Raw genomic sequence first — 14,575 nt, 5'->3', positions numbered from 1 at the left:
CCCTATGGAAAAAAAAAACCCTTCAAAAAAAAAAAAAGTTGACATTTACTTTCATTATATAATTTCCAAATCTATGCAAAAGTAGAAAGAATACTTCAGTGAATCTGACATGCTCATTATCATAAGACTTTTTTAAAATAATTATTTTATTTAACTTTATTTATTTATTTTAATTTGACCAGAGAGGGACAGACTGAGATAGAGATTGGGAAAGCAAGAAACCAAGCCTCCAGTTCCAGGACTCAAACCACAGTTGGCAATGTGGAAGTCCAGCACCTTTAACCACCACACCATCTGCTGGCCCATTTATGGGACTTTAAATTATAAAATAATTTCCCTGTAAAGGAAGATTTTCTATACATCCTATAATGATTTTTGTGTCTCAAAAAAATAAATAAATAAAGGGACCAGCAGATGGCTATGTTGCTGGAATCCCATGTGGTCGACTGGACCCAATGCCTTAAACTCACGCCTGGCGCATTTGCATGCGTACCCAAGATCCTGAGAGGAGAATGGAAGAGGAGGGATTGCGGTGTGGCCATTCCCCCTTGGGGGTTATTTCTCGCTTTCTGTCTGTCTCTCTCTGTCTTTCTGACGAGCATACGCACCCTGTAGCAAAAAAAAAAAAAAAAAAGTTTTTGTGGACAGCATAATTATATTGTACCGTATTTTGTAATAAAAATGTTAATTTGTCAAAGGTAAATGTGCCAGCCCAGCCAGTGACAAGATGGTTCAGGAGGCTGGATCCCACATGACCCACTGAAAGTTCCAGTCCCAGGCCTGGCAGTTTGAAAAACATGCCAGGGGTGGGGTGGTAGTTAAGGTGCCGTGATTTGAGTCCCAGACTTGGCAGTTTGCTTTCTCACCTTCTCTCTCTCTGGTGAGCACACATGCTCTGTAGCAAATTTAAAAATAATAATGATAAATAAAATTAAATACTTCTTTTTAAAAAAGGTGCATACCCAAAATCCAGAGAGGAGACTGGAGGAGAAAGGATGACAGTGTGACCATCCCCTCGGGCAGTGATTTCTCACTTCCCTGCCTCTCTGTCTTTATGAAGAGTGCACGATAATAAACAAACAAAACAAAAACAATTCTTCCTCATTTGTAGGTGTGTCTGGAGCCACACAGAGGGTGGAGACCTGGTCCTCTCTAGAAGATCTGTGACCCCGGGCGGCAGGGGCTGGGGTGGGAAAGGTCTGAGCTCTGCTTCCGCCCAGTGGTCGGGCCCACAGCGCTGGCACTAGGCCCTTCACCCCAGGTGACTGGGTGCCTAACGCTAGGGCCGCCTAGGAGGCTCCGTCTGCCTCTGCAGAACTCGACCAGATCACAGTGCGGGCTCCGCGGCCACCGGTTCTAGGCCCTGGGAGAGCAGGGGTGGCGCTGGGAGGGAACCTGGGAGAGAGGCGAGGAAAGGTACCTGAAGCTGCGGAGCAATTAAGTGCCCCCAGCCGTGCCTGCTAGGGTTCCGACCATTGTGTGCTTGGGAGGCAGCGCTGTTAGTGACCCTAAGTCACGGAGGAGTGCGCCGCAGGCCCGCCCGGAGGTCCCCGAGGGCAGGGCCTCCGGCTTCCCATTCTTCCCCGGTTCCCACAGCGCTGGGGCCCCGCTCGGCTCACAAAGAGTTTCAATGCTCGCTTTTGACGGAACCTTTCCCCTTTGTATCTGTCTCTGCGTCTCTCGGCATCTCTGTCTCTACGCGTCTCTGGCGTGCTCTTGTTTCCCGACATCCTTCCCGAGCCCCTGGGGAGCAGGACTGGGGGGGGCAGGCAGTGGGAACGGGACGGCGTCCTGTTCTCACCAAGGACAATGAGGGCCGGAAAGGGCTGGAGCCAAGGCCTGGCGCGGGCTCCCCCTCCCCGCCTTCCCTGGGCGCCCCAGCTCCCGCCCTGACCCGCTGGCGGGCCCTAAATGCCAGGCGTCCCTCGGGGTGGGGCCAGTGCGCGGGGCGGTACAGCCCCTGTCCCGGTCTCGCCTTCTCACTGCCCTCTTCTCGGGTGGCATCACCGTCTGCCCCCAGGGGCGCTTCCCTGCCGGGCAGCCAGCCCCGCGGCACCCCCGGCCCCGCGCCACCCCGCCGGCCTCCGCACTCGCGTCCACAGCCCGGTCCCCTGTATTATTTACTCCTGTTTCCGGAGCCGGCGGCGGGTGCCGTGGTGTTGGGGCCACGTGTGAGGGAGTAGGAGGAAACATCTGGCTTCCCTGGATCCTCCGGGGATGAGCCGCCCCTCTCTCCCTCGGGCGTACAGCCTCCCGGGAGCAGCGGAGCCCCAGTAGTGCAGAGGCCAGGAGGTTAGCACCTTTGCCCTTCTCACTCTCGGGTCTCCGGAAACCATGACTCCTCACGCCCCCTTACTTAATGACGGGGCTGTGATCCCCCAGTCAGGGTTAATTGGCAGGTCAGGTGCAGGCAGCCTGCAACTAGGCACCACGGAGATGGGCTGGGTGGAGAGCCCAGGTCGGCGCCACCGGCCTTGTAAATGTGCCCATTCCGAGGAAGGGGTCATTATGCCAGGGCCACTTGCTGCCCTCCTTACCTGTGCAATGTGGGTGGCAGCAGATACCCAAATCCCTGCTGTCCGCTCCGCCCACCCCCCCAGGCCCCACCCACGCCAGCAACTACAGGGGGCGGATGGCCAGGCTCTGGGCTCATCCAGACTGGGACCGAGCCCTTTGCCTGTGCCCACCCGGGTTAGGAGAAAGTCAAGGTTGGACAGTGAGACCTTGTTGGACAGCCACCTCTCCTCTCTGAGGTCCCACAGTCCTCCTCCTGCTCCTCCCCTACCTCCCAACCATCTCTAGGTGAGGTGGAGCCTAGAGCTGCCATCCTCTCAGGGAGGCTGTGGACTCCACGGAACTCTGCATTCGCTCCCAGGCTGGGGAGAGGAGAACGCTGGATGCAGCTCTCCCCACTGGGCCAGTCTTTGCAGGTCCTCTGAGATAGACTTGCACAGGGACTCTGCAGCAATCTTCCTAGCAGCCCTTAGGGCTGGCTTGCACTGGCGCGCCGCTGGTCCCTAGGGAGATGCGAGCTCACAGCACCCCCTGCAGGCGTCTCGGGTGCACTGCTCATCAATCCCTCCCTAGCTCAGGTTAGAGCAAGGGGCTGGGGGAACGGCCGCTAATCCTTGTCCAGAATCCTTATGACTCATTGCTTCATCCTCACTGGGTCTGCTTCCCTAACTTGGGCATCTTCTATGTACAGAATCTTGTTCTGGAAGGGCAGGTTCTTTCTGTTAACCGGCCCACAGAGTGACTGCCTGTTACCAGGCACTGCGGACCACAGGAAGCTGACCAAGATGAGACGTGCACCCTAAAGCCCACACCACCCAGCAGAAGAAAGAGTGCTCAGATGTCCCAAAGGACATGCGCTCTGGACAGGGACTCAGCACAGGCAGGGCAGGGCAGCTGAGCAGCCCCCTGCCTCCTTCCACCATGGCTGCCCCAGAGAGGCTGGTAGCCCTGCTCCTACCTTCTTATATACTTCGCTAAAACTTAAGAAGTTCCTAATATTTTGGCTAGGAGACAAAGAAAAGGAAAGCAGCAGAACAAAGAGACTAATGGTGACCTTGGGGAGTCTTTATTTTTTTAAAGATTTATTGGGACCAGCAGTTGGCATAATGGCTATGTCGCTGGACTTCCACATAGTCGACTACGGTTCGTGTTCTGGACCCGGTGGTTTAAAACTCACACCGGGCATGTGTGCATGCGTGCCCAAGATCCCAAGAGGAGAATGGAGAAGGGACTGCAGCATGGCCATCCCTGCTGGGGGGTGATTTCTCGCTATCTCTCTGTCTGTCTGGCGAGCGCACGCGCCCTATAGCAAAAACCTCTCCAAAAAAAAGATTTATTAAGTATTAATTTTTAAAAATTTGACCAGAGAGAGAGAGAAGGAAAAGTGAGAAAGCATGCTGCCAGGTCTGGGACTCAAACTGTGGTCGTCAGCCTTGTGGGAGTCCAGCACTTTAACTACCATGCCACCTGCCAGCCCCATAGGGAGTCTTTCTAAACACAGGCTTGTGTTAATGCTGGAGCAAACAGCAGGGTCCAGGAGGGAACTCCCACCTCTGCACTTGCAATAGAGACCCCACACAGAACCCCATGCTGTGGTGTCCGGGTGAGAAGTGAGGGGTCTTTCCTTCCCTTACTCCTGTGTGTCAAGGGCTATCCCAGCTCCAACAGGCAGGCCTCTGCACTGCATTTCCTACCCCAGTCCCCACAGGCCCTGGCTGCAGATTATTCATGCACCTTCCTCCCACAGGGAGAGTCTCACACAAGCGTGTGTCACTCCAGGACCTGCCTGAGTGCCCGGCACCAAGAGCACTTGATAGCTATTTGGTAAAAGGAACCCCAGAGGAAGGAAAGCCTTACCATCCATAAAGTCTGAAAAAAGTAGGTACCTATGGGTCCGAACAATCTGCACACCTGGACAGGCATGCAGACGTGGCCCGGGACACATCACAGCTCACAAAGCTACAAAGAATCAGCTTTATTGGAGATTCAGGGTTAGTTTCTCTTCTTGCCTTTGCCTGTGACCTTGGCTGGTGTGAGGACTGGAGCCGTTGCCTGGTACAGGGTGGAAGAGATCTTGTTGATGTAGTACAGACCAACCATGGAGAAGATGAAGCTACAAGGTGAAGACAGAAAGAAGGGCATGGCGTGAAGTTGCCGACAGCTCGGCACCTGCTAGGGTAGGCGCCAGCATCAGGGGAAGAACTCAGGCCCAGGTTCGGGAAATGGGGACAGGTAAGGAGGCAGAGCAGACGGGGAAGTGGGCACAGGAGGCCTCAAGCTCTAGCTGGCACCATCATAGTAGGATCGGGTGCCAAAGGACAGGGGACTCCTCGCCCAGCTGCCGGGTACATACCAGGTAGTGACACAGACTCGGTGGATCAGGCCAGATGCAAACAGAGCCAACAGGAGGCAGAGGAGAACTAGGGAGGCAAGCAGGACAAGGAGACGGTCAGAATGCAACACCAGGCAGTCATATGTAGAGGCCAGAAGGCCGAGGCCCTCTGAATCTTGGGGAGCCTGACAATAGTCGGAGGATTTCAGATGGCCTTAATCATGCCCAGGACATGGAGCCAGGACATGCATGCTTTTTATCAGCTCTGCCCCAAATCTCACTTAACTTTCCTATCCTGGCTTTCCTTCTATTAAAAGGAAAAGGAAGGGCAGATGGAGAGCCTGAAGAACACTGCTTGCTCCTATCTGGAGAAGAGGGCTAAGGCCTTTCCTATAGAAGCCAGTCGAAGAGAATCAATTCATTAAGCTAGCTGACCAATGGTAGAAGTTGAGTGTTGGGGCCAGCAGGTGGTGTGGTGGTTAGGGTGCTGGACACTCCCACTTGGCTCACTGTGGTTCAAGTCCCAAACCTAGCAGCTTGCTATCTTACTTTCCTGCTCTTGCTTTCTGGTGAATAAAATAATAAATAAATAAATAAATAAAAGTGAATAGATAATTTTTTAAACAATTATTTTATTAGTCTTTATTTATTTATTATTTTTAATTTGACCTGAGAGGGCCAGTGAGAGAGAGAGAACGTGAGAAAGCAAGTCTCCAGGTCCAGAACTTGAACCACGGTCAGCCATGTGGAAGTCTAGCACCCTCACCCACACCACCTGCCAGCCCCAAACAGATATTAAAAAAAAAGAGGTTGAGGGCCTCACTCCTTGGACATAGGGTGGAAGGCAGAGTGTCTGGATATGCTTGTCCATGGGGGCACGAAAGGATCTGAGAACAGGAGGAATAGGAGACAAAGTGGGAAGGCAGAAAACAAAGGCACATCGGGTCTCACTTCCCTGCTGAGGGCAGGGAAGGCAAAGAAGGTAAAGAACTCTGCCCCATACTATAGTTTCTTGCAGAAGCAAATGAAGACAGTGCACTTGGAAACAAAATCTGACAGAAGTCTGCTGGATGGAAGGAGCTCTGGAAGCCTGCAACAGGGCTAGGTGAAGAGAACAAGACCTAGAGAGGGCATGGGACCAGCAGGTGGCATGGTTGTTAAGGCATTGGACACTCCCACGTGGCCAACCACAGTTCGAGTCCTGAACCTGGTGGCTTGTTTTCTCACTTTCCCTCTCTCTGTGTGTATCTTTCTCTGGTCAAATTAAAATAAATGAATGAATAAATAAAAATTTTAAAAAAAAGAAAGACTAGGACCAGAAGTTGGTGTAATGGCTATGTTGCTGAACTCTCATATAGCCTACCACAATTTCAGTCCCAGACCCAGTGGCTTAAACTCATGCTGGGTGCTTATGCCAGGCGTGTGTGCATGCGTGCCCAAGATCCCAAGAGGAGAATAGAGGAGAAGGAATTGCAGCCTGGCCATCCCCCCAGGGGGTGATTTTTCACTTTCTGTCTCTGTCTCTCTCTGTCTCTCTGGCGAGCACACGTGCCCTATAGCAAAAACCTCTCAAAAAATAAAAAAATAAATAAAAATAACAAGACCTAGAGAAGACAAAAAAAGAAGGGCAATGGTGATGGGTCTTTCCAGGTGAAGGCTGCACACGAGATTGCACCTGCTGGGGATTTTGAGCATGTGGCATTCCTTAGGTGATCTGGCCTCGACGCCTAATTTGCTTTATGAACTTAATTCTCCATAAATAACTAAATCATCAATTCTTGATTACATGAGTAATTTAGCAAGGATTATTCCAAACAGAAAATAGCCTAGCGTTTTTTCTAATTCGGTCAAGATTCCAACTGCTATAGAAGTTTGATGGAGAGATGGAATTAAAGTACAAATCTGTTTTGGTGCAAAATAAAATTTGAAATCCATATGCATAGTTTTTATCATAATATACATTTTCTTGTGTGTGTTGGCCAAAGACAGACAGAGAGAGGGAAAGTGAGAAAGCACCCCCAGGTGGGGTGGCCACGCCATAAGCCCTTTTCCTCCATTCTCTTCTTCAGATATTGGATACCCACACACATGGACCTGGCATGATTTTGAAGCTGCTGGGTCCAGAATTTGAACCATGATCGGCCATGTGGGAGTCTAGTACACCACCTGCTGCCCCCCCGGGAGTGTGTGTGTGTTTGTCACAGAGTGCGTGCACGCCCCAGAAAGAGATAGAGAGAAAGTGAGAAATCACCCCCCAGATGGGGATGGCCACGCTGCAATCCCTTCTCCTTCATTCTCCTCTCAGGATTTTGGGCATGCACACACATGCATGTGGTGTGATTTTCAAGCTAGCAGGTCTAGGACACATCACCTGCTGGCCCCAGCCTTGGTGTGTTTTCCAAGCTTCCAGGGCCGGGATATGAACCACAGCCAGGTGACCTGGCTCCCTAGGTACAGGGCTTAATCATTGCGCCATGGGGCAAGCCCTCATAATAACTATTTTCCGTGAACTTTTGAAAACCCTTCATACGTAATAATCAGGCTCTTCGCAAGCCCCTCAAATGAAAACAGTTCACTAATAACGAGTTCATTTCATCCAGACCCTCAGTGACCTTGGTACTGATGCTTCTTCTCATGGGGATAAAGAACACCTCCCTGCAGATAGATGCAAAATATCAGCCCAAACTTGCCTGTTCCCCTCAAACCTCCCTGGAATCTGGTCAGAGGTAAAAGAGTTTCCTGCTTTCAGAGGCCATTTCTTCCGGCTCCCATTTCTGTAACTAGATAAGACACTGGATTCCAAAACGGTCTTCAGTCTTCAGACAGCCCTAGTAAACACGTTTCTCTTTAACAACCTTTACCATCTAAAGTGCCTGGACATGCAGTATCTCAAGGAGGTTGGAGAGGTTTAAATGCTCAGCCCCAATTTCCACTTACTCTCAGGGAATATCTTTGCTTGGAATCCTTTGCCAAAGACAAGATTCTCCAGATTATTGAAGGCCTGGGTTGAAAGAGTTAAGGAGGGCGTGCAACAGAGCCAGAGAAAGATGTGGGTAGGAGGCAAGGCACAAACGTGCGTGGCCCTCCATCCTTCCTACCCGCAAACACCACCCCCTTTCACCGCAGGGAGGATACAGTGAGAGAGAAGACGAAGAGGCCAGAGCCGAGCAGGCCCCCCTGGATGGTGAGCCACTCGGTGGAGGCCAGCTGGCGGCTGTACATCTGCATCCCAGCGAAGAGCAGCAGAGACAGGAGAGAGGAGAGCGCCAGCGAGGTGCCCGTACCCACCACTGGAGAGGATGGGAGAAAGCACAGTCACGTTCGACCCTCCCTCCAGGATTCGGCCAGTCCTGCAGCTCACTTCCAAGCGTTCCCAAGACTGCAGCCGCACTCCCCAACTCCCCACACTCCGTGGCGATCCCCCGGGAATTTCCTAGCCGTGGTCGCCCCAACCCTCCTGTCCCGTGGCAATGCCAGCTCCCTGAACCCCGGGACACGTCAGCTCTGCAGGGAGAGGATCAGGAAAGCAGGACCGCCCCAACCTCGACCCCGGATAGCCGGTCCCGGGGATCGCGCCCGACCCGTTACCCATCATTCCCCGCCGGTGAGTCCAATCGGAGCCTCTGGCCAAAAAAAGAGAAGAACCGAACCGGGTACGGTTAGCTATGCGCATGCGTCAGCGCCCAGCGGCGGACTAGCTTCACCCCGGTCTTTCTCTTTCTCCCTCTCGGCGACTGGAAGCGGCGCCCTCTTCCGGTATGGAGGACACAGTGTGTCGAAGCGCATCCTCGGCCACCGCCCTGGTCCCTAGCCGCTCCCGGTACCCGGTGCATCCGCCACCTCCCAGTCCAAGCTACGCTTATCTCTTCAAGACACTGCGCCCACGGCCTATAGCCTCTAACTCCCCTCTGCCTTCTTAGCCAATTATGTCATGTCCAGCGCGTGTTCCTCAAACCTGCCTGCCTCGTGATCATTGCCTCGACCTCTCCCGTGAACTCTTGCCAACCCAGAAGGTAGTGCCCCAACCTGAAGCCCATCTTCCTCCAAAACTAACCTCCCGCTTTACAGGAGTAAGTAGGAGCCAATAGAATATGAAATAAGAATTGCCCCCCAAGACCCTTCCATATTACCCAACCACCCCCCCAGCCTTTCGAGAACCACGTGGGGAGAACTATTTCCCACCCCCTACCCCGACCGGCACTGTTCAAGGCTGGTCCCTGGAGCATGCGCAGTGACACCTCACCCCCACCCTTCCCCACACCCCCACCGGGCTCCTGCATTAAGCCCGGGTTCGCAGCCGCAGCCGGGATCGGGCACCCGGGGGCGGGCGGGCACGGTAGGGCCATGGCTGAGGGTGAAGATCTGCAGACTTTCACTTCCATCATGGACGCACTAGTCCGCATCAGTGTGAGTTAAGGTGGGGTTGGAGGGGGAGGAGAGGCAGGGGTTTGGGGGCCAGATTGGACCCTGAACAGGTGGGGATCCGGCAAAATGCTGGATGTAGATGGGGCTAGTGATGGCAGAAACGACTGAGAGGGGGGAGATGGAAGTGCGAGAGGGTCGTGCGGGAGGCAGCCCGGAGGTGAGTGCGGTGAGGGCGTCGGTCTGCAGGGGTGAGGACCGGGGGCTGCCCGGTCCCAGCGGGTGGCCAGAAGGGCTGCGGGGCTGGGGCTGCAGGGGCAAGGCGCTGTGCTCTGAGGGGCATATGTGAGCTTGGATATTTTCCAAGACTGAGGACAGGTAGGGATGATGAAGGAGCCGCCCCAGGGTGCAGCTCCCAATTTGGACCCCTCCCCGAGACCCCACCCCGTCGCACCCCCACTCAGGGCAGTCTCCGAGCCTGCGGTTGTCATGACAACCCGTGCCCGGCTCTCCCAGGGGCGGTGCCAACCCTGCTCCCCCCCACCACTTCCTTCCCCCTCCCTCCCTGTCCCTCCCTCCTTTGTGTCAGCTGCGCCCCTGACCGGGATGGCTGCGAAGAGAGGGACCAAGGTGAGGTGGGGGGGTGGGGCATAGCCTGAGGACCCCCTGCCACCCAAAGGGGGAGGGGTACTTCCGGTGGGGAGGGGGCGAGTAGGCGGGGCGCTTGGACCCCCGTAGCTTGGGGAGGGGTTGCGGGTGGTCAGGGTTCTCTGGAGGAGGGGGCGCGAGCGCCGGATGGTGGCGGGCGCAGGGCAGTGGGATGCAGGATGAAGAGCCAGCGGCGCCTGGCTGTGGGGAGGAGTCACGCGTGTGTGTGTATGGGGGTACTGGGGGGGGGTGGCACAGAGCTGCAGAATGGGCGGTGTCCTTGAGAGAGATGCCAGGGGCAGACGGCCCAAGGATGAAGGGATGGAGGCAGGTGAGGGCGGCTGCTGGCACCTCCTGCAGCAGCCAGAACGCTGTGGGTGGGGCCTGAGGCAGGGGAGGCTGGAGCTCCGACCACCCCGCCTCCGTGGGCCTTTAGCTCTGCGGGAGCGAAACGGAGGCGCGGCGCAGAGAGCTGGGAAGGTGCGAACCAGGCCAGGGCAGATGGGGGAAGCCGGCAGATCGCTTGTCTTGCCCTTGCCGCTTCCTGAGACCCCTCGGTCTCCAAGGGCAGCCAGGGGCTTGCTGACAAGACCAGCTGTCCAAGCGCTCAGCCAGCCTCGCTCCCTCCGCAGACGAGCATGAAGAACATGGAGAAGGAACTGCTGTGCCCAGTGTGTCAAGAGATGTACAAGCAGCCGTTGGTGCTGCCCTGTACCCACAACGTGTGCCAGGCTTGTGCCCGGGAGGTGTTGGGCCAACAGGGCTACATAGGCCATGGTGGGGACCCCAGCTCTGAGCCTACATCTCCTGCCTCCACCCCATCCACTCGCAGTCCCCGCCTGGGCCGCAGAACTCTCCCCAAGCCAGACCGTTTGGACCGGCTGCTTAAGTCAGGTGGGCTGGGGCCCTTCTGGTGGGGGTGAGATGGGGGTGGGAATGCTGGGTGCTGGGCTGTCACCAGGAAGATGGGAGGGGCCCCTCACTGGTCAGGAGCATCTGTCTTTCTAGGGGTGGAGATGCAGCTTACCGTTAGGTTCTAATGATAGCCCAGCTTGGCATAATGAAAACGTAATTTTTATAATAAATTGAAGAGACTTCCCCACCCCCGTCCAGCTGCAATTCTCACCTCCTCTGCCTCCCCGTCCATCCACAGGCTTTGGGACATACCCTGGGCGGAAGCGAGGTGCTTTGCACTCCCAGGTGATCATGTTCCCGTGCCCAGCCTGCCAGGGCGACGTGGAGCTGGGGGAGCGGGGCCTAGCTGGGCTTTTCCGGAATCTGACCCTGGAGCGGGTGGTGGAGCGGTACCGCCAGAGCGTGAGTGTGGGGGGCGCCATCCTGTGCCAGCTGTGCAAGCCCCCACCACTCGAGGCCACCAAGGGCTGCACGGAGTGTCGCGCCACCTTCTGCAACGAGTGCTTCAAGCTCTTCCACCCCTGGGGCACCCAGAAGGCCCAGCACGAGCCCACCCTACCCACTCTCTCCTTCCGCCCCAAGGTGAGCCAGCCTTTGCAGGGCCTGGGGAGGCAGGGGCATGGTGGTGCTGGGGGCGTGGGGGTGCGTTCTGAAAGGAGGTTTGCAGTCGCTCAGCTCCTTTCTCTGTAACAGTCACTGGCCAAATCACTTAGCACCCGCTGCACGGGGGTGTCACTATCTGCCCTGCAATATCCGACCTGCAGGGCCTTAGGGAGGATCATACGAGATATTGTTTGTTCACTCAAAAGTGTTATGGTAAGCTAAGGAGGTCTGTATGCATTCATTCATTAAACAAATATTTATCGAGCACCTATGTGCGTGCTGTTATTCTAGGCGCTGGAAAAACAGCAGTAAACAAGATGGACAAGGTTAATTATTAATCACCAGGATAAGATTAATTTTCATTTTTACTTTTAAAAGATAAGGGAGGAGCAATGCTGGTGAAAGGGCCATTGCCTGGAGACTGCAGGGACGGCACCCTGATGCCGGTTCGTGCCACCAGGTGGCACTGTGGTGTACCGCCAGCTGATTTATTCCGGCCATGGAAGAAGGGCCAGGAGGGCTTTGGCGCTCAACTCCCTTACACACTAGCTTCTTGCTGTTTTCATCCCCAGGGCTTGATGTGCCCAGACCACAAGGAAGAGGTGACCCATTACTGCAAGACGTGTCAACGGCTGGTATGCCAACTCTGCCGGGTGCGGCGCACCCACAGTGGGCACAAGATCACACCAGTGCTCAGCGCCTACCAAGCCCTCAAGGTGAGGACTCCTCCTTGCTTGCCCCCAGAGCTAATGCATCCTTCTACCTGCTGCAGCTCCTCCTAACTGCTGGCTTCCGCAGAGCTAGGCCTGACGCCCACCTCTTTCTTCCCCCTCAGGACAAGCTGACAAAGAGCCTGACATACATCCTGGGAAACCAGGACACAGTGCAGACCCAGATCTGCGAGCTGGAGGAGACTGTGAGGCACACCGAGGTGAGACAGGGCATGGGGTGGGCCCTGGGCCTGCCTGAGAGTGAGGCAGCAAGGGGGTCGGGGGAGCATGGCTCAGGAGGTCCACATGTGTGTTGAAGCGCTGATTAAACCAGGTTGGTGGGAACACCAGTGCCCTAGGCCAAGCTGTAGTGGGGCAGCAGTGGGGACAGGGTGGCTCAAATTTTGTCCCAATGCCCTTAGGCTCAGTTGCCTCTTAAGAATGGCACATGCTCCTGGAGCCAGGGGGAGACCATGGCCCTAATCCCTTCTGCCCGACTAGTTGAGTCAGCGCATGGGATGGGCAATAAGGATGGCATAGAAGCCAAAGGACATTAGTCACAGACACGTTAGTGTAGCCATGCCTCTTTCTTGGGTGAGTCCTTACGGGGTTGGGATTTTGATGTGAGCGTCCAGGAAGGTAGCATAAACAGTCAGAGGCCTTTGCAGCCATGTGTCTGGCCCCACCGGAATGGGCGGTAGGATGTCCCCAGACCCATTGCAATCCTGGCCGTGGTGCAATGCCCCAGAGGCCGGCCCAGGTGGCACCTCCCAGAGGAAGGTAGCAAGTCATGCTTCCTTCGTTTGCTTCCTGGGCAGGTGAGTGGTCAGCAGGCGAAGGAGGAAGTGTCCCAGCTGGTGCGGGGGCTGGGGGCTGTGCTGGAGGAGAAGCGGGCATCGCTGCTCCAGGCCATTGAAGAATGCCAGCAGGAGCGACTGGCCCGCCTCAGCGCCCAGATCCAGGAGCACCGGAGCCTGCTGGATGGCTCGGGTCTGGTGGGCTATGCCCAGGAGGTTCTTAAGGAAACAGACCAGCCTTGCTTTGTGCAAGCGGCCAAGCAACTGCACAACAGGTACTCAGGAGCGTGGCACAGGGGCACTGGCTCCTGGGGACGGGGCATCGTGGGCATAGCCAGGTGGAGAACTGGGCACTGAGGAGTTTGCTGAGGCCACAATGATGCCAAGGGGCAAGGAAGAGACCCGAAGCGATGCCAAGGCTCTAGGGGCAGAAAGGCAGAACTGAGGGGAACAGCTGCCCAAGTGGCAGTGCCTGACCCTTTCCTGCCTCCACTGCAGGATCGCCCGAGCCACCGAGGCCCTCCAGACGTTCCGGCCAGCGGCCAGCTCCTCCTTCCGCCATTGCCAGCTGGACGTGGGGCGTGAGATGAAGCTGCTGACAGAGCTTAACTTCCTGAGAGGTAAGGAGATGGCCAGGCCCCATGCCCAACCAGAGCCTCCTTCCCTTCCTCCCCAGCAGCGGGCCCGGGGGGCAGTGCCCACCGGGGACCTCCCCAGCCTCCTGTCTGGCCTGGCCAGCCTCTCCTCCAACCCAGTCCCCGCCACACCGTCCCTGTCCCTGCGCTCAGCGCCGCTTCTCCCTCTCTTTGTTTGTAGGCTGTGGCCACCGCGGACTCTGCTCCGGAGCAGCCCAGGCAAGTCAGCGGCCCTGCCCCGGGGGCCCTGCCCCCCGCCGGGCCCCCTCCCGCCCGCTGCTCCCATGCAGTTCACCCACCTGCTCATTCCCCCTTCCTTCCTGCCTCCACCCGACCTCGTGGCCCACCTACTAGGCCTGTGCCGCTCTCTCTTCTGCCTTCTTTGGGCTCTTGCCTACTTCTGACCCTCTGACCTGTCCTCCTGGGGACCCTTGCCCTCTTGACCTCTCGCACCATTCTCTTCCTCTGCCTCCTCCAGTCTTTGCCCCTTACTGTCAAGCTCTCCCTTTCCTTCTCTGTCTCCCATTTTCTACCTGGCTGGCTCCTGCACTTCCTCCGGTCCCGTCCCCCTCCTTCCCGCTCAGTGCCCTCTTGCCTGGGTTCTAGTGGCCTTGCCTCACTCTCCCTGGGGCTCCTCTTAACTCAGAGGATGTCTAGCCAGAAGGGCCCCCAGAGCTTATCTGTCTTGATACCCTCATTTGGCAGAGGAGGAAACAGACCCAGACAGGGGAAGTGAGTGTGGAGTGAGGTAGTGGCAGACCAGGCTAGGCCACAGGCGCCCCCTCCCTGCCCGGTGCCCCTCCTCTGACTTTCTCCCTTGGGCCTGCCCTGCCCACCTCCTGCCCAGAGCCCACCTGGGTCTTTCCCAGCTCCCTCTCACCCACACTCACCCCCCCGGCTCCCGCTGCTTTCCCTCTTCCTGCCCACCCCTGCCCTCTGCTCCCGGCCAGTGGCCATGCCCTGACTGACCCCCTCTTCTTCCCGCAGTGCCCGAGGCGCCCGTCATCGACACCCAGCGCACCTTTGCCTACGACCAGATCTTCCTGTGCTGGCGGCTGC

At 56.2% G+C, this 14,575-nt stretch overlaps 2 protein-coding genes across 4 annotated transcripts in view; one reads left to right on the top strand and one right to left on the bottom strand.

The window, feature by feature from the left end:
* Positions 1-4,465: 4,465 nt before the first annotated feature.
* Positions 4,466-8,554, bottom strand: KRTCAP2 (keratinocyte associated protein 2). Its single transcript, XM_006153411.3, has 5 exons — positions 8,435-8,554; positions 7,982-8,136; positions 7,784-7,847; positions 4,868-4,934; positions 4,466-4,627 (listed from the first exon to the last, which is right to left on the bottom strand). The coding sequence occupies exons 1-5, from the start codon at positions 8,517-8,519 to the stop codon at positions 4,507-4,509; spliced, it is 492 nt and encodes a 163-aa protein (XP_006153473.1). The 5' UTR covers positions 8,520-8,554; the 3' UTR covers positions 4,466-4,506.
* Positions 8,555-9,145: 591 nt separating this feature from the next.
* The window catches only part of TRIM46 (tripartite motif containing 46), a 13,290-nt gene continuing 7,860 nt past the window's right edge, over positions 9,146-14,575 (top strand). For 2 of the 3 annotated variants that reach the window (XM_014589719.1, XM_014589717.2), the window contains exons 1-8: positions 9,146-9,253; positions 10,489-10,750; positions 11,010-11,353; positions 11,947-12,090; positions 12,210-12,305; positions 12,903-13,156; positions 13,380-13,501; positions 14,504-14,566. In XM_014589719.1, coding sequence (XP_014445205.1) covers positions 9,191-9,253; positions 10,489-10,750; positions 11,010-11,353; positions 11,947-12,090; positions 12,210-12,305; positions 12,903-13,156; positions 13,380-13,501; positions 14,504-14,566 — 1,348 coding nt within the window. In that variant the 5' untranslated portion in view covers positions 9,146-9,190. Of the gene's footprint in view, positions 9,254-9,813; positions 9,839-10,488; positions 10,751-11,009; positions 11,354-11,946; positions 12,091-12,209; positions 12,306-12,902; positions 13,157-13,379; positions 13,502-14,503; positions 14,567-14,575 lie in introns of those variants that run through there. The other variant, XM_014589718.2, reaches the window with a different exon arrangement.

The sequence above is a fragment of the Tupaia chinensis genome, unplaced genomic scaffold (assembly GCF_000334495.1).
Source record: "Tupaia chinensis unplaced genomic scaffold, TupChi_1.0 Scaffold000374_1, whole genome shotgun sequence".
Classification (NCBI taxonomy): Eukaryota; Metazoa; Chordata; class Mammalia; order Scandentia; family Tupaiidae; genus Tupaia; species Tupaia belangeri.
Note: the sequence above shows the minus strand (reverse complement) of the source record. Positions and strands in the feature narration are given on the sequence as shown.